General features: G+C 38.6%; 1 protein-coding gene across 1 annotated transcript in view; it reads left to right on the forward strand.

Moving 5' to 3' along the window:
* Window positions 1–16177: 16177 nt before the first annotated feature.
* Window positions 16178–24468, forward strand: part of DPYD (dihydropyrimidine dehydrogenase) — a 340069-nt gene continuing 331778 nt past the window's right edge. Inside the window, exon 1 of the mRNA XM_030455551.1 lies at window positions 16178–16337. Coding sequence (XP_030311411.1) covers window positions 16299–16337 — 39 coding nt within the window. The 5' untranslated portion in view covers window positions 16178–16298. The remainder of the gene's footprint in view (window positions 16338–24468) is intronic.

Here is a 24468-nt window from a genome sequence, read left to right on the forward strand (position 1 = left end):
TGAATGACCTTGGAATGCTGTACATCTTCAGTCTGTGGAGACAATCAGACACTTTGGAGGGTGCTGATACAAGGTAGGGCCACATCTAATTGCTTCAAACCATCTCATGGACTCAGATACGCTGCTCATGTAATAAGCTCGTGACTCCCACCTCAGAGACCTTCTTGTCTGCTCCTTGGAAATCTCTCCTGCCTGCAAGGCAGCCCCCTGAGACAACTGGACCCTCCAGCAATCAGACACACAAATCACCTGACAACCAGTTTTGACTGAGGTTGTGGGATGAAATCTTCCTTGATAGTGCCAAGAAAACAAGCAGAAAATATTTCTGTTCCTCATACCATAACTTGCTTGCTTGCTTGCTTTCACTTTCTTCCTCTCTTTCTTTCTTTCTTTCTTTCTTTCTTTCTTTCTTTCTTTCTTTCTTTCTTTCTTTCTTTCTTTCTTTCTTTCTTTCTTTCTTTCTTTCTTTCTTTCTTTCTTTCTTTCTTTCTTTCTTTCTTTCTTTCTTTTCTTTCTTTCTTTCTTTCTTTCTTTCTTTCTTTCTTTCTTTCTTTCTTTCTTTCTTTCTTTCTTTCTTTCTTTCTTTCTTTCTTTCTTTCTTCTTTCTTTCTTTCTTTCTTTCTTTCTTTCTTTCTTTCTTTCTTTCTTTCTTTCTTTCTTTCTTTCTTTCTTTCTTTCTTTCTTTCTTTCTTTCTTTCTTTCTTTCTTTCTTTCTTTCTTTCTTTTTCTTTCTTTCTTCCCTGCCTTCCTGCCTTTCTTTTTCTCTTTCTCTCTCTCTTTTTTCTCTCTCTCTTTTTTTCTTTCTCTCTCTCTCTCTTTCTCTCTTTCTTTCTCTCTTTCTTTCTTCATAAACTAAAAAAATACTGCACCCTACTCCAGTCACTCAAGTAATTTGTTTTATTTTTTATAATGAGCATTCAAATAGCAAGTGACATTTATTGATATGTTACATTCCCCAAACACTGGGAAAATTCTTTGGCTCATTCTCAGCTAATGTTCACTTAGATTATGTTTTAGGAACAGGAACCACACTCCAAAGGTCTGGATGTGTGCATAGGATGGGAGCTGCCAGTGATGTGCATGGCTGTGCATCTGGTTTTGATCTGTCCGTGTGACTTTGCAGGTGAGCCTTGGACCCTGCCTGTGCCCCACTGCGGCAGCTGGAGCGACATCCAGAGTCCCGCTGGCCCCGGCCACCGCACTGCGCGTTTGCTGCTCTCCGAGCTGCCCCCACGCCATGGGACACGCAGCTGCCGAACCTCCGACCCGGCTTGACTGCAGGTGGAAATGCTGCTGGTGCTGGCTCCGCCCGGCTTGCTGCTGCACACCCGTCTCCTTCTTCTGAGTTGTCCCCAGCCCCCTCCAGTCCCACGGTTCCGCTGCCTCCGAGATGTGTCGAGTTTTCAATTGTCGCGCTATAGGGTGCAGATGGTATGTAACCAACTCGCGGGGCTCCGCAGCCTGAGCTCAGTAGAAATACAGTTAAATAAAAAGGACTGCTATAATACCAGCTGATTGGAACCACAAAATACCCGTGTCATATCCTGTGGTGTTTATGTTGGTAGATGTAGATTTTAGCCATTAGAGTCTAGCTATCCGACAGATAACAACCAGAGGACATTAATCTAGGTAACTGATACACTTTTGCCAATAAAAGGAAGACCTGATAAACTGCCAGAAGAAAACGACATTTGACATACCTAAACCTGTAACCAGGCAGGTAATACGTGGTAGCTTCAAACTATGTGTAACTTAAAGAAATTCCCAGATTACTCCCAATACTTTTAAACTGGTGGCTCGAGAGATCTGATCTCAGAGAACCAAAATGTAGTTACATTGTTAGCTCCAAATTCAGGCAAGGATTTAAATACCAAGTGTAAGTCTTACCATAAGAAGCACCAGATCAAGTAGCATGATATCTAAGTGGTGGTAAAATGCTATGACAGAAGAAGGCGAAAAAAGAAAAAAAAAATTCAAAGTAAAATGTGCCTGCTATTAACTTCCAGAAATTTTAACAGCTAGAATTTTAGAATGTGTTAAGTAGACGAGCGTAAGGAGAAAAATGAAATAGGTGTACAGAGCAAATTATAATATTTAGTACTTTCAGTGCAAATTCTAGTTGAGGATCATGAAGTAACTTGAAAATATTAAGGAATCAGCCTCACAGATAGCTAGATGATAATGATGATAATTACCATAAATAAATATTATAACCATTTTGCTTCAAAGAAATTGAAAGTGAGGCATAGTGAATGTATGTATTTGTCCAAGCTGTAATCATCCTTCTCTATAACTATTATATATCAAGTTTATAATTTTCCAAATACTGTATGAGATACTGTTCACTTTATGAGTTCCAAAACCCAGCTAGCTGGGTTTCCTTATGAAACAGTGCCTGTGAAAATATCCATTTGCATTTGAATTTTTAGGCAGTGACAATCCTACTTAAAAAAACTATATAACAAGAAAAATGGAATCATGAAAATCAGTACAAAATCTGTCAAGGCCCCATCTGTGACAGGGTATCAGAATATCGCTAAGAAACTCTGAGGTACAAAGTTCAGTCCAAGTCTAACACATAGTGCCTTTTGGTCGATGAAATTAATTCAAACAAAGTGAAATGAGGGCACATACCATGAAAAACTCTGTTCCTTCACTGAGGAGTGAAGGAAAGCAGAATCTCCATGGTGTGTATACAATCCTGGGTTTTATACATGCAGCCACGATAAAGTACCAAAAATTTTGCATGGCAAAATACTCAGTGTGCTCACATCTCTTTGAGAGCCATTTTTACCTGCTGCTTCTCTGAGGAGTGTCAGGGAGTGAGTGATCTCTGATCCTGACAAGATGAGGACCATTATGTGTGCTTGTTGGAAAAAGTCAGCTTTTATAACCAGATACCTGATGCAGAATGATAGAAACAAAATTAGAGACTCCACCTTGGCCTTGAAAATACTGGAAGTAAACAAACATGTTTACTTCCTTTTGAATGTGAATATATGAAGGTTAGGGACACTTATTTGTAGGATATTTATGTATACCCTCTTCAGAATCTGAATTCCTTGACCTCAGATTTTTGCTCTCGCACATGCAATATTTGAAATTAACAACAGGAAATAGGAGAACCACAGCATAACCACTGTTCTAATGCACCGTATTATTTTTCTTTGCCTTTTTATAACCATTAGAGTATGCAAATGTTCAGTTAACTGCTCCTCATGCTTTCTCATTATTGAATTGCTTTCACTATGGCAAATAAATATTCATAAAGAAATGTGGACAATAAATAATTTCAAATAGTTCAAAGCCATTTTCCTTCTAGACTGCACATATATTCAGCTGTTACTCACCTTTAATATTTCATTCAAAAGACAGACTTGTAGAAGGACAATAGAGAGAATGTGTCAAGTAATAATTAAAACAGTGGGTAATGATTAAAACCATTTTGATCTGCACTGTGCTCTGTCAAATCCATAATTTCCTGTGTTTGTTAAGATGACTTTCTACTTGCTTTATACAGAAATTAAAAACAAACTTCTGTTTGAAAATACTGCATAGGACAAAAGATTCCAACCCTGAGCTTATGGGGTGCAGTGCCCTTCCCACTTCTGGAGTTCAGGTATATCTTCTGTACTATTCTAGCAAGATAAAACTCAGGCAGGCACATTAGCAGTCCCTCCTGCTAATCCTGTGACTTCTTTCTGAGGCAGATCCATATGCAGTGCAGAAGACAGCTAAGGGCAACTACAATGTGTGCACGCACATGTAATTAAATGTTTTTATGTTTAAATGTCCCAAACTTATTATTGTTTCAGATTTGTTGCTGCCTTTAGGCCCTGATTCAACAGAGCACTTACACACAGACTTTCATAAACTGATTTAGGAAAGCATTCCTCTTTGTGTTTAATCTTGGGCAGAAATTCAACTCTGAAATCAATGGGACTTATGAACACCCTTGACCTTCAGGTCTAGATGGTTGCTGAATCAGTGCATTGGCAGAAACATACTGGAAAAGATAATATTCATGTCTAATCAGAATTACAGTCTCTACTTTCATGGGAAATTACCCATAGATAACACATTATTCTGACCAAGAAATCAATTTTATAGCATTTATTAGAAAGCCTTAATTCACATTGTCTGCTTATACCAAGAATACCAGATGAACAGTGTCACTCCTTGATAGTGTATCTGTAATATTCTTCAACTGAAAAAATAAAATACAGGAGAAATGCTGGCACGAGGGACCTTGCCTAATAATTTACCGAGACTTTCTCAATTGCCTGCCACATGGCAATCCTTTGAAGGACAGGTGGGCAGAAAGTAAGGCAAAGCACAAATGAGGCAAATCCTATGAACTTGAAGACAACCCCATTTAAAATACCATGTTCTGCAGTACCTAAAACTGGAACTCCCCCCTAATATCTGTAGGGGCTGTCTGCCCAGTCTACATATGGACTTTTGAGTGATCACACGCTTATGTTACATAATGAGAGCAGCAAGAGTAAAAAAGGTGGATGCTCCCAGCATCATTGTGTGCAGGTTATGCTAGTGCAATTAAGGCCAAATCTATGACATTACAAGAAACAGCTGGTAAAATGATTGGGTTTAAGTTGCATTAAATAAAATAATCTTGCCATTCTTAAAAGCATCCCACGCTGAAGTTTTATTCATTATATTAGAAAGATCACAAACAGAGACTCAGATATTGCTTATAGAGTTAAAACGCAGACATCAAAGGGGAAGTAAGGAAGTCCCATCATGTCATCTAATTCAATGAATGACACATCTGAAGACTGGAAGATGTAGAAATGTCAACATGTGCTACCTCTTGTACAACCATAGGGGGTTACCATGATCCACACTATTCCACTGGGTTCTGGGGACAGAGTTTGAGAATTATACATAAAGAAAAGCTGTACAGCAGTCACCAAGCTCACAGTGGTGAAAACTCCCACAGTTAGCTGGATCTAGCTTCATGCTGCCTACACTTCTTTAAAGGTGATGAGTCAGAAATATGCAGCTGCTGTATTGTGTGCTCTTTGCCTACCAGCTCTGTATTACCTGCAAGCCTCTGAACCAAGGTTCCTTAGATCAAGGGGCAGACTGTAAAGGGAAAGCATGGAGGGCCAGGACCTATCTTATCCTCCTGTGTAATTCTCAGATTACCAAAACAATGCTAAAGTTCCCTTTCTGTCATATCTACTCTAACCCATGAGAACAAATGAGAACAAATCTATACTTCTGAAACAGTTGTTGCTTCCGATGGGCATTTCCATATATGGTAGTCACCAGGAGCCAAATTTGCTTAATTTTGTCACCTGCTCTCAATTAAATCAATTAATGCCAAGCAGGAGCAAAAAGCTTATAGAACTCAAGGTGAGTAAAAAGATGTCTTTGCTGGATCAAAGTCTTTTTCCAGTGTGAAGAGTCACTAGAAGGAATATTGGAATCTCCTTGATTAATTCTTTAGTTTCTGCTGAAATCTTACTGACTTATGGAACTTAGTTACAGAGGTAAGTTTCACAACTGATTTAAATAATCCTTTTCAACTTTCCTGATACTGTTTAAGATAAGAGTGTAATAACATGATATGTAGCATAGTGGTGGTAAAAAAAAAAATTTTTTTTTTTTTTTTTGAGGAATGAGAAAGAAATCATCTGCTCTGTTCTGTAACTGTACATCACAGTTATTCTCCGTTCTAACTAATGAAGATTAGTATTTGTATATGTGTACTTTTTGTATGTGAAAGTTCTCTGATGAGTCTGCCTTTGCACTTCATTTTCTAGTTCTGCCAATATTGGGCCAAAGTCTTAATAGGTATTGACTTGCCCTGATATTGTCAGAGACAGGCTGACTTTCAACTGTGGAACTGCTGGCTGTTTAACTGTACATCCTAATCACTTTAGCTCTCTTTATTATTCTCCTTTTACTAAAGAAAGGACTAGCTCAATCTTTTCTGAATGTGTAATAATAAGAAACATGCTAAGCCATCTTGACCACAAGGAGGGAGGGCCTACAGATGTTCAGAATTCGTATGTTTTAACAAAAATTTAGCACATGGTGTTGTAGCAGAAAACAATAGGGGAACAAAATTCCTGAAATTTAGGTATGATGAACTTCAGATATATATTTGTTTAGAAGAAATTACATGTGCTGTTCTATATAATCTAAACAAAGAAACAAAAATATTTTATTTTGTCTTCAGTGAAGTAATCAGTAACTTAAATGGGGCCAGAGTCTGTTTATGACTTTGTCTGCAGAAAGTTTAAAGGTCTCTTGTAATTTGCTCTGGACAATGCTGCATCAGCAGGGGGGTTGGGCTAGATGATTTCTAGGTGTTCCTTCCTGCTCAATGATTCTGTGATTCTTTTCAGAGACTATGTGACAATAGGGGTTTAGATTCTGATGTGTGCTACTTCCTCTGTCCCATGAGTAGACTTCTACCAGGACCTTGAGTTTGCAGGTCACAGCCCTGGGTGAGCAGTTGTTCTGAGAATGTGTTGTTGAATGTGTTGGTATTGTGGGTATTGAAGTTGTTGGCTAAAATGGTAGTTTGCATCTAAAATCTGCATTTACTCTGGTTGCTCCTGAGGTTAAAGATGTATTCTTTCTTCTGACTTTTGCAGTGGTTACTTAACAGCAACCATTTGTGATACAGCTCTTGATTATGTTCTGAACTCCTTTCATGTAACACATCCTTCTAAGAACTCCTTCAGGTTTGTGGGGCAAGACTGTTGGTGTTGTCACAGATGATCTAAAGTTATCCAGAAAGATGGCTCCAATTGTCTTGGTGGACTCATGTCATATGCAGGAGCTTTCTCATCTGAGAGGAGAAACTATTTCCTCCCTTGTTTGGAGGTTCTGAATTGGAATCTAAAGGATTCTGAATTGGAAGATACAGAGGTTTACTGTAGATGATTTTAGAAGACTGAGCAAAATTAACCCCTCAGAGTTCCATCAATTAATGTCTTCATTTATGTACTGTGTTTTGTAAATGGTAGGTACCACAGATAATGACCTTCAGTAAACGGAACAATTATGTTAGCAGACTTGTAAATTTCTTGCATAAACAGAAATCAAACACTTTCTAAACAAAGTGTGTTTTAATGGAGAGAACAAAGCACAAACCATACTACTGAAAGAAGAAGCTGCAGAAGTAGCTTTAATGTTTGTTTCCCTGATGCTACGATTGCTTGTAAATGCTAAGCTTTGCTTCCTTTTCTGCAGCTGCAAATGAGGCAAGGTTCATCTGATGGACACTGTGGCAGTAGAACATCTGAGCCACAGGGAAATGCCACCCATATTTTGGGGCTTGAAGGGTCAGGATACAACAACACCCAGTACCTCAGCAGCCTCTGTGGGATGCTGTGAAGGAGTAAGAATGAGTCCTAACATAGTCAGATATCCATCCCTAAATGTTCTTTTAAAAGAATTGGCACATGAATGGTCTGGTTTACCTTTTAAGTTGGTAATAGTTAAAAGACTTTAACCAATATTTTAAATGTAATTTAAATCTGATGCAACCAAGTTGCCTGTCTCTGAGAAAATTTCCAGTGGAGGTTTGCAGTGTTTCCACTCAATGGAAAGTGCTCAATGGTATTTTGGTGAATGACATCTCTTGCATATTCATTTTCTAGCTAATTGTCATCAAACTCTTTGATGGATTTTCTGCAAGACATGATATAGTTAAAAAAAAAAAAAAATTAACCATGGGCAGAAGGGAACTAAAAATTGATAGTTATATACAGATTTTCAAATCTTGAATGACTGGCTTATTACAGTATCTTGTTAGTAAAATGTAGCATCTGTGGTAACTACTGAAGTACTAGATTTTGAAACTAAAAATCACAATCCAGAGATAGAGACTTAAATTGCATATTAAAAAATACATTAATTATAGATATTTTAAATGGCAAACCATGTTTTCTGTCAAACAGATAAGTTTTGGTCAAAGGGATTCACTTTTCATTTTGTTGAGGAGTGCTTTATTTCAGCCTTCAAGGAAAGAAAAGAAACACCACAATGCAGCACACCAAAATGCACAGATCTATATAGTACTTACAGCAGTTGCTGTCCCAAGCATATTATTCCTATACTAAAAGACTTTGAGGTCAAACTTAGTCATAAATCTCTCTAGTCTACTAGTCCCCTCTTCATTTTGTTCTGTGGAAGTAGTGTGAGATTGAGGTACAGGCTTAAAAGAAAAAAAACTATTACTGGAAAAAGCAAAGCCAGCTATGTGCCTCTCTGCCAGACTCTGCATCCTTTCAGATTCATCGTGCTGGTGCTAAGGCTTTTCCCTCAGGAGATCACAACCTATCACTGTAGTGAGTAGTACTTGCTCAGTGTCACATTATTCAAGCAGTGCAAAATCAGATCCAAAGCAAATTGTGTTACTGTGGCTTTAATGGGGGTGGGAGGGAGCTCATCATCTTTAAATGGCTGGTCTGTACTTGCAAAGTATATAGCCCAAAACCAGAGCTGACAGTTTAAGTATATGATGGGAGAATAACAAACAAGCATAACAAACAGATGGGCCAGCCAGCCTGTTACAACGTGGTTCAACTGCAGGTCTGGCTGCTTGTGCGTGGGAGCTCCTTAGTCAATCTTAATTGTCGTAGCTTCATTGACTTTGGTATTTACATTAGCTTTATTTATATGATTATGATTAATTTCTTCTGTGATTGAAAGAATAATTAAAAAAAAGGGTCTTTTAAATCCTATGATATTCTGTTCCTTCCAGGCTTACAGCTAATATATCCAGTGATTGTGGTATAGATTATCTCTGCAAAAAGTGTGAAATGACAAATATGCATATATATATATATATATATATATATATGTGATCTCATTGTCAGTATTTGACAAGTTTTAAAAAAAATGTTTTGGCTATAGAAGTTATTGATGTAGGTGTTAGGAGGCACGTGGGAGGGATCCTTCAACTTTTTGGAATGTTTGAAACAAAAATTTGCTGTGTGGGCTAAAAGGATTATATTTGCACCCCTCTCTACCTCCATGAGTCCCAGCCAGGTGGAGTTCACACTTTCCCAGCCAGCTGTTGTGGCTGTAGTCCACCTAACCACATCCATTCTGCAGGAAGGTGGAATCTAGCTTTGCCAAAAGTTGCCATAGCAATAGATGATCCCACAATTAGAGTAAAATCTTGGACTGTAGGTGCTGCAATAAACAAAGTGATAATTTGTACAGATTTGGGGAGGGAGCTCTACTGGACACAGTCTTAAAATCAAAACCTCAAATTAATCATTAAAAAAACCAACAAAAAAACCAAAACAAAACCCCAAACAAACAAACCCAAAAAACCAACAAAAAACCAAAACAACAACAACAAAAAACCTAGCAGGGAAATACAATACAAATCTTATTACTTTACTACTTTTTACTGCTTTGTACTAAGAAGTGGACAGGTCCACAAACACCATAATATGTTGTTGGTTTTTTTTTTAAGATCTAAGCCTCCATGAGGTAAATAGCACTCAGCATAATACTGTGTGGTTTTGTTAGGCATACGTTCCAGTATTCTATAAAAGTTGTTGATTTCCTCTGCTGGATTTAAAAATGATGTATGGCAAATCACCTACAAACATGTAAAACAGTAGATGACCAGGGAAGCGATGACATTGTATATGGAAGACAGCTGTGGATAAAATTTGTCATAAGGTCGGCTTGTATTATAGAGCTAATGACAGGTAAAGAGGAAGAGAAAGGTGAAGAAAATAGTTTTGGAAGAAATAAAAATAAAAGCAAAAATTAATTTTTTTATCTGACCAAAATCTACAAATTTAGTAATGAGATTAAACAATGTAATCTTGTATTTGGTGGGAGGGGACTTATCTTTGAAAGCATGGTGCGTGTTCTATAGCAGTAGTTATTTTCAGTGGAAATAAGATGTTTAGTATTGATGGATAATGTTTGTTATAAAGGGTTTATTTCCAGAAAGAAACTGTTTAGATATTTTTTTAATCAAATTGATTCTGCTTGATTTTATGTAGTGATCTATTATGACCTTGTTTAAAGTAGAGAGAAAATGATGATGCAGACTGTCTTATTGACAATTGTTATCCTAGACCTGGGTGGCAGTGAATTAATGTCTTGCCCATATTTTGATAGGGACCTTGGGTAGGAATTAACTTCTATTTGTTTCAGCCTTGCCAAAAGGCAATAACTGCTGCTGATTGTATGTTTAATGTTTCTGAAGTGGTGAAATAAACTTTAGAAATGTTCTCAGAACAGTCCAAGGCATATGACTAACTTGTCATTAGCCTACTAGCAAGCATATAGGGATGTATTATAATTTGTTTATATTATTTGACTATCAGTTCTCCTGTCAACAATCAAGACTGTGGATAGTGTTTATTCATCATCTTATACCAATATTCGGGGACAAGAGCCACTTCAGAGACTTATAAGTGAAAATGGGCTTTCTTCTATGCAGTATAAAGGTTCTGGGTAAAAGTCAGTGCTATAGCAAGGTAGGTAAGAGAAATTTTCTTGAGCTGTCACATAGAAAACTTAGATATTTTTTTTTCCTCTTCTCTGTAGCTTTGAGGAAATAGGGTTCATGATTTGGGGGCTTCCACTTCATCTCTCCAGCCCAAGTGCTATGTTATCTTGCAGCAGTTACTTAGGCAGTTTAAAGCACCACAGTACAGCTTTTCTCCAGCAGTATTTCATTGCTCGGTTTAAACAAAATATTCAAGCTAATCACCTGTATCTGTTAAGCACTGATGGATGCTGCTGAATACTGTTATAAAATCCAAGTTTTATTTGGGGTATGTTGCACTGAGTACTAAAAGACAGTAGCCTGTTTTAGAAAAAGATTTTAAACAGACAGCCATTTAACTCTGTGTTTAAAAGTTGCAACAGAATCTCAATCACAGCTTTGTTCTGGTTGGAAAAGACCTTTGGGGCCATAACATAATTCTACCAGGGCCAGTGCTTAAACCATGTTCCTAAGCACCACGTCTCTACATCTTTTAAACACCTCCAGGGATAGTGATTCAACCATCTCCCTGGGCAGCTTATTCCTAAAACTAACGTGCTCTTACACAGCTGTACAACTAATGTCACCTGAAAATTGTCATCTCTAAGTAAGCAAGTAGACGGTCCTCTGGTAATGTCATGCATCAGACATTTGCTAGGAAGAAGGGAAGGGTTCACATCACAAAATTAGACATGATAACAATTCTTATTTTGTCTTTACTGTTAAAACTAAGACTTCTGAACCAAATTTACTTATGATGAGGCAAGCATGTAGTTCTTATCTGTTGCTCTAGTTTTTCTTTTGTGGTGCTCTCCTTAGTATAAGATAGATTATATAGAATATATAGATTATATATATAATAATAATAGATTCTGCAATTACTGTCAGATTTTGATAGTTTGGTCACAAGGCATAGCTGAAGGTATTAAAAACAAAGTAGCCTGAAACCGCTGTTGGTGATCACTTGGCATTATGAAACATGGCTGCTATGTATCAGAGACACAGGACTAATTGCAAGGAACACAGTTACAATCAGTTATTGTATTTGTTTTAGGGAAACATAAGCATGCTCTTTTTTAACTCCCAAGTACAACTTTGTTTCAGTTATGTTAATTTAGTGGCAGTTGCTCTCTACAAAATATCCATTAAAAAAAACACAAAGCCAAAACCAAGCAGTAGACATTTTGTTTGTTAGGTGTTTGTTTTTTGAGGCATTTTTTAACTTCAGAAATCAATGGCGAATAGTAGAATATTTTGTAAATAATTCAACAGGCCAGTTTGTACCTTGGATACTGGACAGTATCTCTGGAAAGTAACAAAACTTCAGAATCCCTATTAAAAAAAAAATAAAAATCTGATGATGTTCCTGCTATTGTTGGAAAGGGTGATCTCATTCTTATAGTTCAGTGAATATGTTTGTGCTTTCTGTGTATTTTAGAGACTGGTCTTCCTCTGATCTCACTGCATGATTCCCTTTGAAACTACAAACACATAAGAAGTTAATTGTGTATCATCATGAGCCAGGCAGTGAGCCACCATCTCTAATATTTACCTGAATGGAGAAATATTCTTCTTTTAGAAGAAGTTAGGAACATAGTAAACTTGTTCTCTAATAGCTTGGCAGTCTGTTTCTTGGAAACTTGGAAACTTTCATTGCAGAGGAGAGAGAGGGCCAGAAGGTCAGTTTGCACAGACATCAGCCAGTTGGCATCTATAAGAATCTTGAGTGAACTGAGTTTGATTTTGTCCTGCTTCATTCCTGTATGTTGAAATGTCTTCAAACCAGGTCTCATTCAAAAGGCAGACCTCACCCTTGTCAGAAGCTTGCTGCCACAGAGAATGTAGAAGATGCAAATAATAGAGTGTACTGAGCCTCAGAGTAAATGGTTTCATCCTTCAAAACAAAACTTACTTTTCACTCATGTCAGAGATGCATATGTCTGGAAAGGAACATTTGCTTTCAACACCCAGAGCAGAAAGAGATGGATCTGACACCCCTTCCACTACTACAGCCATGAGATGTCTCATAACCAACTAATGTTTTCAGATTTTTAAATCCCATCGTGGTTTTCCCAGTTACTCAGGTAACTGAGTGGCTTCCCAGTGTCTCTAAAGTTAAGTCTAACATACTTTTCCTGTTAAGTACCTTCAGCCTCCTCCTTCCCAGGTTCAGTGCTCCAAAATGCCATCTTAATTAGTGATGTGTAATTGTTTTTATCCAGGGAAGACTGAAGCTAAATGCATATGCATTTTAGCTTACAAATGTGAAGATTCCCTGACTACTACGTTTAACTAAGGTACAGAAACATAACAACATTAAAAACATATTCAGAGACAGAAAATATTTTAAAGCACATATAGAGAAAAGACTCTTGGACCAGTTCAAACCCTGGACATCAATTTAACAATTCTCAAGCTTAGTAACAAAAATAGGGTTTGCCTACAGTGGTCATCACTGGAGACTGGAAGAGAGGAAAAAATACCCATATTTTTCTGTTCCCTAAAATATCCTAAAGAAACATTTGGTGGCATTTAAATAGGCAAACATCATGCTATGCCAAAAACAAGTTCTACTTTTTAATATTTCTTTGAATTGCATGATAGTGATTATCAAAAGATGTTTGTGGTGTGAAAATACGTGGGTTCTTTTTGCTTATTTTCTCTCAAGATGATCATGTTGAAACTTGTGGTCCTTCTTAGATCTAAAAAAATTATAAAGCGGTTAGGAGACAAGCTTTTGTTTACACTGCCACAGATGGCTGGAATAAATTAGTGGACTCTTTAAAGAACAGTTCATTTTAGTTTAAAATGCACTTGGACACTTATCAAAGCTCACACGGTGGCCATTTATTGTTATTTATTCATCTATTTGTGCTTCACAATTCCATGCCTAAGGGCTATGTCTGAGTAATGGTCAGAGTTTCCTCCTAACAGAATTTGTAGTTATGTATATCTCACTTCCAGTGCATTTGTACTCCTGTACTGTGGCATATTCTGGGTGATCCTGCCTAGCTATTTTTTTGAAGGGCACTACAAATCTGTTTTCTGCAGTCTGAAAGGCAAGGTAAACTTCTTCACTAATGCAAATGTTGAGCAGTTTCCCTAAACTGTTGAAGGAAAGCATAATGTCGTAACTCTATACTTCCTTCAACATCAACACCGCTATTTGAGAGAGGCAGTGAGCACAAAACTTCCCAAATTAATTTTTTAATTCCAATCCCCATGGTCTGGATTAGGATGAGGGAGGACAAAGGATGGTATAGCTAATCTATGGCCCTTCACTTATGGAAGCTTTAGAACAGTACAGTAAAACCTTTCCTTCTCACACTTCAGTTTTGTCACATGTACACATTTGTTTCCTCCTTGACACCAGTACAGTGAAGATTCGCAACACAGATATCTTCAGAGTTGATGGACCTGGCACTAGAATCCTTTCAGCTACCCCCTAGCTGTGACTTGCCTTGTTCTGAGTCAGCATCACTCCTGCCATGACTGTGTTCCTAGAACCATTTGAATTTGAAGGACATGGTGTTTCTTGCTGCCTACCTTCCTCTGTCCTTCCAGCCAGGCAGCCATTCCCAGCACAAGAAAGTTGCTGCTGTGGTGGCAGTGAGTGCCTGGAGGTTTTCTGTGAAAGTTCAGATCCAGTTGTTTCTTTGGCATGTGAGCAAATTTCACCTGAAGAGTAAAAGGAACAAAAGGCTAATGGCGATTTTCAAAAGCCTATAACTCAACAAAGCCTCAACAGCATTTCATTCCAGAAGAAAACGTTAGGTCTTCAGCACCACTGCCTTGTTTCTGATGCTTTCAAAGCACTGCTAGGGCATAGAAGCAAAAAATTTTAAAAATCAGAGGCTTAGCACTTTTGCAGGAAAAAACCCCAAACTGTATTTACATAAAACTCCTCATTAAAATTTCTTACAACTTCTTCTATAGAAAACTGCTAATACTTGTGTTCTGATTGTTGTGCATGGCCCCCTGCTTTTGCTTCTTTCCTTAAAGAAAGTTCAGCTGTGCAGATGTTCAGTGTTGATAAGAAAACTATTTGCCACAGCTGAGGATCCAGAGATCAGAAGGGGTGATCCATGGCCAGCCCTCTCAAACTGCTGGGTGAATCTGTCAACTGCAGCAGGCTGACAGACTGGCTGACTGCCATGGTTTTCAGACAGTAAGTTGATCCCCAGAAGAAATGTGTGAGAGGGGAAATCAGAGGAGCCCCTTCTACCAAGAAATACAAATTAAGTTAAGGCAGGGTATAGTCAGATCTCTGAATCCCTTTCTCTGACATGTACTTATTGGCAGAATAAGTTTTTGGAGGGGAAAACCCCACTTGTATGAAATTTAGGTGGAATGACTATTTACTGGTTTCACAGGACAAAAATCCTAACGGTGGCAGGTTCATTTGCTTTGGTATGTAACATGGGAGTAAACAAGGATTTACAACCTGCAGAGCAAAAAAGAAAATGTGTGTGATGACACTGTCCAAAAAGATGTGGAAGTTCCTCCAAATGGTGTTATTCACAACAGCTGGAACCTGGCAGGACAGAATGAAACTGGAGACTCCAATGGCTGCTGCTAGTCTGTTCTGATGCCTTTTAAGAGCAAAAGGATGCAAACTGTAGATGATTAAACACAAAGCACTTTATTATTTAATATACATGGGACTACTCCTTGTGAAAATGATTTATGGGCCTGAGTTTCTTGTGAAATGATGAGAAAAGTTCTCCCTTTTTGGGGAATCTTAGGTGTGACTACTTGAAAGGGCTGTTCGCAAACTGTGGTGTTTAGGTTTTTTCCAAATGAAGAATACTTTCTTTTGCTATTTTTAAGGCATTAGGGAAGACAGTACTTCTTTGAAGGCATTTTGGAGTGAAAATATCTATTTCAATGGTATTACAAATACTGTGTTTGCAATACTAAACAATCACAATATTTGGAACGAAATAAACTTGGTAGAACAGAAGCTGGGTGATACTTGGGAAGACTCTTTGCAGCAGGACGGCTTCTGTGGAGGGGATGCAGGGGGAGGGGAGCCTGGCTGTCCCTGTGACGAGCAGGGCGAAGGCTCCGGGACAGCCCGGACCAGTAATGCCGGGAGGGTGTGTGTCGGGTGCCGGGAAAGGTCCTCCCTCTTTGCCTCTGGGCTGGAGGCGGGCTCTGTCACTGCTGTGCAGGCTCTTTTGAGATTTTTACGAAGTGAAAAAAACCAGGGTGAGGTCTGGCCGTGTCCCCACTTCCCCTTCCACGAACACGAACGGGTAGGACGACGGCGAAGGAGGCTGTGGTGTGCTTGTGGACCGAGAAGAGGCCGGAGTGCCCGTGGGCTCTGGGGACGGCTGTGTGGCACTTCACAGAGGCGAGGTTGGGCGCCACGGCACCTGCCCGCCGGGTGGCTGTGTTGGGTGGCTACCCATGGCTGTGTTGGGTGAGGCCTGCGGCGGAGAGGCCGGTTTCCCTGGGGGCGGTGTGACATGGAGCCCCTGACGAGTTTCTGCCGAGCCGCCTCCTCGCCCTTCCGTGACCTCTGAAGCCCCCGCGGGAGTGAGATAAAGCGGCGCGGGCTCTAACAGCACTTCGGCCCCGAGCCGGGAGCGCTCCCGCTCCGGGCGTTCATTGCGCTCCCTGACCCAGCCCGGCTGGTCTGCCGGGCGGGATAGCTCTGGCCCCGGCCCGACGCTGACGGCTACCGCCCACTTGGGCGTTGCTGCCCGGGCCGGCGGCTCCGCCTCCTCCCGCGCTGCGCTCCGCTCCACTCTGGGACTGCGGGGACTCGGGGGAAGGCGGTGCGGACACGATGGCTTGTGTTCTGAGCCGGGACCCGGTGGACATTGAGGTACCCACTTGCCCTGCCGGGACGTGCGGCTGTCTCTAGCGGGGTGGGGGCTCTGCCCGGAGGCGGTGCCCGAGCCGGGAGCGCCCAGCAAAGTTTGGAAGTGTCTCCCCGCTGTTGCGGCGTCCGGGGTCCCGTTCCGGCGTGCCGGGCAGCCCTTGTCGGGGGTGGCTGTCGGGCGACGACGTCGGCTTGAGGCACGGCTCTGGGGCTAACCCCGCTCCGTCTCCCGGTGAGCGGGGCTGCCGAGCGGTCGAGTGAGTGTGAGGGTGTTGCCCGACACCTCCTCTTCCCCTCACCGGCCCATTAATTCCCGCCGACGAAGTCGAAGGCTGCGTGTGGGCGAGCCCCATCGCCCTGCCGGCTCTGCAGCGCTCCGGCAGGGCAGGGCTGCCTTGGGACGGTGGTTTGAGGAGGCCCTGGGCGGCCTCACGGGTCTGAAGCTGCCCGGCCCGGTCCGCTCAGAACGCCGTGGCCGCAGTGTCAGAGCTGAGCGGCCCCTCGGCTCTTCACTATCCCGCTGTGGGACAAGCTGAGCACCGTGTCTCGAGGGAGTAAAATTAGTTGCATGGAATGCTGAGCAGGATGTCAGGAGTAGCAGTCTTGCTGCAAGTGGTTTCCGGCACCTGTGGCACTTCACATTTTTGTGTGACATTCTTACCGAAGGTTGGACTGGGAGCTGGCTCTGGACACAGCCTGTTGCAAGGCAGAGGTCAGGCGGGGCGGGGTAATGTGTGAGCTCCTGCTGGTGTAGCCAGGGGGTGTGGTTGGAACTCAAGGCACCTTTCCCCCACCCCTCTCAGAACCCTGCATGTGGCTGTAAGCTTAAGCTCATTTGGAATGTGGTAAAAAGTTACAGTCAACCTTTTTTTAGTTTAGCAGTCTTGTTCCAGCCTGACGTGACTTTTTGCTGTGGTATATGCCTTGAAACTTAAATATTAGGTGTAGTGTGTGGTATTGCAGCTCTTTGAAGGCCCAATGATAATACATGAATGTTCATGGTGGCAGCTTGAATACACGTCTGGGTCAGCTGTGACTGAAGTTTGTCATCAGTTCTTAGAGTTTTTGTGTATAGTCCATTTCCTAACTGAGCTTCTGCTCAAACCCTGACTAAAGTCCAGATATGCACTTACAGATACTCTGATAAAACAAACACAGAATGGATAGGAAAATTAAACTATCGAAGAAGTCTTCCTGCAGTTAGGGAGGTATTGTGGTATGAAATCAATACTGTGTATCTTTTACTATCGCTGTGTTTGCAGAGCAGACAATCTGGGGTCTTTCATCAAGTGTTGAAGTTAATTTTTCTATTACAGAAGTTTAATTTTAGCAATACAGGTTTTTGAGTACTCTCCTCAAATTTTAGATATAAAATCTGCCTGGGATTACATCGTTTTGCATTTCTAGATATGTATAACTCAGATTCAAAGAACAATATATTATTTTAGGATCATGTGTTGCTAATAGTATACAGCTATACAGTATACAGAAGAGTGAATGATGCATTTTGAAAGAGACTAATGTTTGATTTATTCTCAGGTTGAAAATAGAAACTTTGGTCAGTTTCTTTCTGTGTTTTTGTTTTCAGCACTCAGTTAATTAGCAAGGAAATCAAGATAGTTTACTTCTAGCCAAATGCATTGTCCTTTCCCCATTTAGTCACTGTATGATTTATCTCCCAGATGAATATATCAATAATTACTGGTAGTCTATTTGCAGCTCTCTTCTGTATTGTTTTGGTTTTTTTTTATTTCAATTTCCATGGAACCTTTTTTTTTGTTTTGTTTTGTTTTGTTTTTTTTTTTTTGGTGGGGGAGGAAAGTGGTGGATTTTCAATAAAAGCATATTTTATGTTCTTTGGAGTAGAGAAAGTGCATAGTAGCCAAGCCTATATAATTGTAAATATATATTCTGAGAAATCTGGTTGTTGACTAGAGAAGTCTTATCAACATGGGCAGTGGCACCACAACTTGAAGATTTTGTTCAATTTCTTTGGCTACAGTATAAAAATGGAATGAATGATTCATTAAACTTCTCTTAGTGGTTAGTGGTTTAATAACATGAACTAAAAACTTAATATAATTAAAATATTTAATATGGCTTTTTTGAGTCTTGATATTACTTCATAATTTATTTAGATACTTAAGGCTGGATAAAAATACTGATATCACAGGTTAAAGAAGAGCTAAGAATCTGCACTAAAAGTAGCTGAAATCACAATCAGTTCTGTTATTTAATAAAAGAAAAAGTCCAGGAAGCTGTCCTTGAGGAATCTAATCTCAAGCTTCAGCTCCTGGACGCCCTGTCCCTGAAATCTTTTGGCCTAACTAAAGAAGATGAAAAAATTATTCATTGATTATTCATAGTAAACCTTTTTTTATTTTTTAACTTTTTTACTTTTTAACTTTTTTATTTTTTAACCTTTTTATTTTTTAACCTTTTTATTTTTTAACCTTTTTATTTTTTAACCTTTTTATTTTTTAACCTTTTTATTTTTTAACCTTTTTATTTTTTAACCTTTTTATTTTTTAACTTTTTTATTTTTTAACTTTTTTATTTTTTAACTTTTTTATTTTTTAACTTTTTTATTTTTTAACTTTTTTATTTTTTAACTTTTTTATTTTTTAACTTTTTTATTTTTTTACTTTTTTATTTTTTAACTTTTTTATTTTTTAACTTTTTTATTTTTTAACTTTTTTATTTTTTAACTTTTTTATTTTTTAACTTTTTTATTTTTTAACTTTTTTATTTTTTAACTTTTTTATTTTTTAACTTTTTTATTTTTTAACTTTTTTATTTTTTAACCTTCTTTATTTTTTAACCTTCTTTATTTTTTAACCTTCTTTATTTTTTAACCTTTTTTATTTTTTAACCTTTTTTATTTTTTAACCTTTTTTATTTTTTAACCTTTTTTATTTTTTAACCTTTTTTATTTTTTAACCTTTTTTATTTTTTAACCTTTTTTATTTTTTAACCTTTTTTTATGACAGTCTCTGCTGTGTCAAGTCTTCTGATTACATCATAATTATGATAAATAAGAAACAAAAAAATTGCCCTAATAGTTCACAAAAAAGTAGAAATCCTCCAATGTCCATTCATGTTCTATGTTCTCGATAAAAATTATTTTGTCTTGCATCAATTATTTGACAATCCTCTTAACTCCCCACAGAAAATAAAGGCAAACAGAAGAGATGTCTTGCCAAAATAACAGCTTTTTAAATTTTGAATTGCTTTAAAATATTAGCATGTGGAAAGTTTAGTTTAATCTTCCAAGAGTCTTATTAAAAATGTTTTAGAAAGCAAGCCAGTATGTACTGAGACAAGAAAAGGAAACTATGCTGATAAAGTATCACTGTGAGAAAAAGAACCTAAACATTCTGTGAAATTGCACAAATAATCTGTTTCTAAAAGCTTGCTTTCCAAATTATGAAATATAAAGTTTGTTTTAAAATATGAAGTTTATATAGATATGCAATTAAAATATAAGGTCTTTATAAAAAAAATGTTGGCATTAAGAAAACCCAACAAACCAAAACCTAAACCAATGCCAAGGAAATGCCAACCAATTCTGTCAGAGTGTGCTGAGAATCTTCTTTGGGCACAGAAACTCTAAGCAGAAGGAAAGAAAACCCATTCCAAAATAGCAACAGGTGAAACTACCTGCCTTGGATGTATGATGCAGGGACTTGTCTTTGGGTTTTATTTCTTGCATTTCTAGATCTCAGTAAGAGTCTTTGAAGTCTGCAGTGCGAGAACAACATTTTCTTTTAACTTATGTGAAACTGTATGTTGAAAGGATGGATGTTCAAACTCCAGGTAGTGTTTACAGGCTTCATCCATACCTTTCCTGATGGTACTCTGAGAAGGAAAGTCTTCCTTTTTTGAGTTCTTTGTTTTTAATTTTTTTTTTTTTTTTTGCTGATTCCTTACTGTCACTATGTGTAGATCATGCATAATATCTATTGGAAGCCTCAAAGTTCTTTAAAAAATTAAAGTTGTCAGATCAAGTCCTCAGAAATTAATTGCTAAACTGTGAAGTGCTGAGTAGAATCATAACTCAATTTCTTGAGTTATCTTGACACAACATTGTTTTCTGTATTCTGTGCTTTCCTTACTTCATTCCAGTCTTTCTCTGCAGTCCCTCTTGTCAGAAATGTTTGGGTGATGGATGCTGTCTAGCTCTTCGCTATCCACTCTACAGTTAGTGAGAGAAGGACTCCCAGGTGTTTTAGTGGCTTTATTGTTGTATAATCTTAGCTGAGTGGAACAACAATTATATCATGATTGCCAAGACTTTCTGGAAGATGATAGTCCACAGTTATCATGTCCATCTTGGAAAAATGAACAATGCAACTTACTTACCAAGTTTGCATATCTTGTTTATGCTCAAAGAGCTATGTATTTCCTCCACTGTTGATAGTCTGCTAAACTGTATCACTAAAATTCAGTCAAGTTCTGTAATAGTGGGGGGAAAAAAATCCACTTTTGTGCTTTTTATTTTCCTCTGACCTTTGAGTTTTAGTGTGGCTCATGAAATCAACTTCCATTTTTTTCCACATTTTTAAGGTTTTATTCTTTTTTTGTAAGAAGCTCTTTAAAATAAGACCTTCTGCTCCTGCCTTGGAGCTGGGATGTGTGAAAAAAGCAGGCTGTTATGAGACTTAGGACAATTGTCACAATAATTAACTGAAAACAAGAACAAAAAAATTCCGTTTTCCTTCTTTTGTTACATAAATTGATTTAATGGATATTTTATGTTGTAGACTAGATTTTTTTTTCTCTTCTTTTTCTGCATAGTGTTGCATTTTTTTAAATAAAGGAAAACTACAAGTTGATATAGGAATATATATATATTATATATAAGGCAGGGTTTTGCCCATCTGATGTGACAAGAGTGCAGTGGGGCAGGGCAGCCTTTTGAGAGGGAATTCAAGGGGTACCATTTTAGCTGGAGGTAGAACATGAAGTTTTCTGTGCAACTGAGAGGTGTATCTGATGGACTGAGACTGGCTTGGACCCAAGGTTGCAGAGTTATCTCCATCCTACAAGCCAATCTACATGCATGGTGCAGTTTGGGCACCTAAAGGCACATGCTTCTTTTCAAATAGAAGCTTTTTGAAAATCTACTGTCCATCCTATCCTGTGCCATTTTGGCAATCTCAGTAAAATAATCCAAGGAACACAGACATAGCTGGCACTGAGCTGGAAGCACACTTTTACTTAAGATGTTGAGGAAAGCTGAAATTTCTGCTGGCTGCAGACAAGCTGGATTGAATATGTCTTGTTTGTTCTGGCTGTGATAACCCTTTGACAGCAAAGAGTTGAAATCAAAAACTGCTTTCTCTCCCTCCCCAGTTGCCTGGCAACCTCCTTCCTCTTATTAGCATATGATTTCTAGTCCTTTTTTATTTCATCAGTACAGTGTTACACACTCTGCTCCCCGCCCTGTGCTGTTGCCTTTGAGAAGAGCAGCATTTGTGCCTGCGTATGAGACTTCGGCACGTATGTGATTTGGCAAAGAAATCAAACATTTGGGATTAGGAAACCTTTGGCCATAAATGTCTTATCAGAAGCTCAGAGGGGGGTATCTGTGTGGGCATGTTATTCAAAGTCTTTTTGTTTTAATTTTCTGTCATTTGTATACTAAGAGCAGAATTCTTGCAGATCAGCACAGCATAAATTTCTAGTATCTTCACATGTGCAGAGCATCAGTTTGTGAAATGTGCAAACAGAGATCAGCTACACAGATCTTGGTGGGGATTTTTTTTGTCTTGATCTGTATGCAGTACAAATGCAATGCCATAATTCAAAATGTAAATATAACCCCTCCCCATATATATCCAGGTCAAGCTTGGACTAGGGAAGAATGCAAGTAAAGAAGTGGAGGAAAGGAAATTATCTTATTTTTCTGCTTACTGTAATGCTTATTAGAAATGAGAGGAACATTTTGTCTTCAAATTGGCCAGATGTATTCTTTTATGAAAGAACGGGTGATTCAGATGGGGTCTTAAGTTTAATTTTAAATTCCTTTTTTTACTGCTCAAACACTCTTACAACTGCAAGAAATACTGAGGACCTTTTTGTTATTGCAGATGGCTAAGAACACAAGATTCAAGTGGGCAAGCTAGTTTAAATATAATTAGAAAAAAACAACAGCAAGAACAAAAATTAGGAGACACGCAGTAAGGATGAAATGCCAAAGCAAGTACATTTGAGGTCTGTTTAGATCAAGATATGTACAGTTTTTTCCTTAATATTATCCAGTTCATAAACTATTACCTAGTTAAGTTGTACAAGAATTACCATTTTTAGCACAGATTTACACCAAAGGGATCCAGTTTTCTGTGCAAGAGGAAAGAATGCAGGCAGCTCTTTGTAAAGCAGTTCTGATATGTACTCTGTCCCTGAGCCAGCTCAGAAATCACTGTGTAACTTTTCCTAAGTGCCTTCCAGCAGAAGAGTGGTTTATTCCCCTTAGAAAGGCAGCATCTAGATGACTAGAATATCTATATCAAACCCAGAAATGTATTTATTAAGGGCTTGGGGTAAATGAAGGTTCCACATTAAAGAGTGGTAGGCCTTAGTCAAAGCCATGAAAGGCCTTAGATGTCAGTATATTAGCATGGATTTTGTGTGGTGGTGGTGGGGTTCATGGCCAGTTCTTGGGTTGTGCTGCTCAGGCTGGGGATGGGGAGAAATGCATCCATAACTTTGTGAAGTCTCAGAACAAATTAAATAATCCACTTTTTCAATCTCCTTTTTTTCTTGCGCTGTGAACTGAATTGGCCAATTTCACATCTGCTCTCTGTCAAAATACTCATGAAACATCTTGTCTCTAACCATGGTCAGAGAACCCTCACTAAGCCAATGTATATTTTTGAGTGTTTTTAGGTCTTGCAGAGATTCTACCCTTTGAAATTAGGCCCCACCTATAAATCATTTTGCTTTTAAAAATGCTTCCACTATTCATTTGTATAGTTTCAGCAAGCTTTATTAGTATGATAAGTATTAATATATGTGATGCTGGTGTTTTATTAGTAAATTTAAAGTAATAAATGCAATGAAGTCCCTGAAAGGCCAAACCTTTCATCTCTGCTCAAGTTAAGGTTCAGTTTTATTTTCAGTATGACATTTTCTGCCTGAAGTGTTACAAGTGACTTGACCTTAAAATTACGCTTATTTTAGTTCATTGAAATGGTTGGCCTTTCCAGTTCAACTTGACACCAACAGTGCAAATGGGAGAAGGCAGACATGCTTGCATTTGAAAGCTAATTAAAAAAATATCTAGGTGTTGAATCTAAATATTTCCATTTAGATGGGATGGTAGTCATCAGCTAAAGGCAATCATGGAGCATTCCGACATTTTAATTTGAGGCTCAAAAACAATTATGTATGTAATTTAAGCGGGATGTATGCAGGCAGCCAAACTGTCTGATTTACATGTCTGGCTGGTATATGCAGTTTTTTGATAGATGTACCTGTGCACACCATTTTGAGAATGTAGAAATGAGGTGGAAAAATTGAAAGCTGCGGTGAAAGTTTGGTGTTAGTTAATCTCTTCTTCCTGATGATGTGTTTCTTTCAAGTATTAGTCCTTTAAGCAATGTCATTAGATTTGTATTTATTATGGAGATTGGAATCTGCCATTTTCAGATAGGTTATCGTACCTAGTTTATTTATTATATTGCTGCACACTTTTCATGTTTTGTTGTTGTGATTTTGTGAACTGTGCTCTGAGAAGCCTTATTTGTATTGAAACTTCTGTTGGAATGAGCTGTCCTGGCCAAAAGATTTGACCAGCTTGGAGAGGATGAAGCAGGCTGCTGTGTTGGAGGTGCATCACGGGCATTTGGGCTACTGTTTCCTAAGCTGTTGTGTTTGGTTGGGCTGTACACTCTGTCCAGGGCTGTATACCCAGCCTTAAGGGAAGTCCTCATACTGCTCAGCTGCATCTCCCTTTGTTCAGTCAGGAACAATAATAAGCTCTGAAGGTAACCCTCTGTGTTCTTGAGTTGAAAGGACAGAAGGCAGGACATGTCCTCCTGTGTTAGGAGAAACGGGCTCATAAGTAAGTGTAGGGATCTTGAGGGAAGGAGAACTAAAATAGGCACTGCAAGCAAGCTATTGCTGAATT

Source organism: Calypte anna, chromosome 8, assembly GCF_003957555.1.
Source record: "Calypte anna isolate BGI_N300 chromosome 8, bCalAnn1_v1.p, whole genome shotgun sequence".
Lineage (NCBI taxonomy): Eukaryota > Metazoa > Chordata > Aves > Apodiformes > Trochilidae > Calypte > Calypte anna.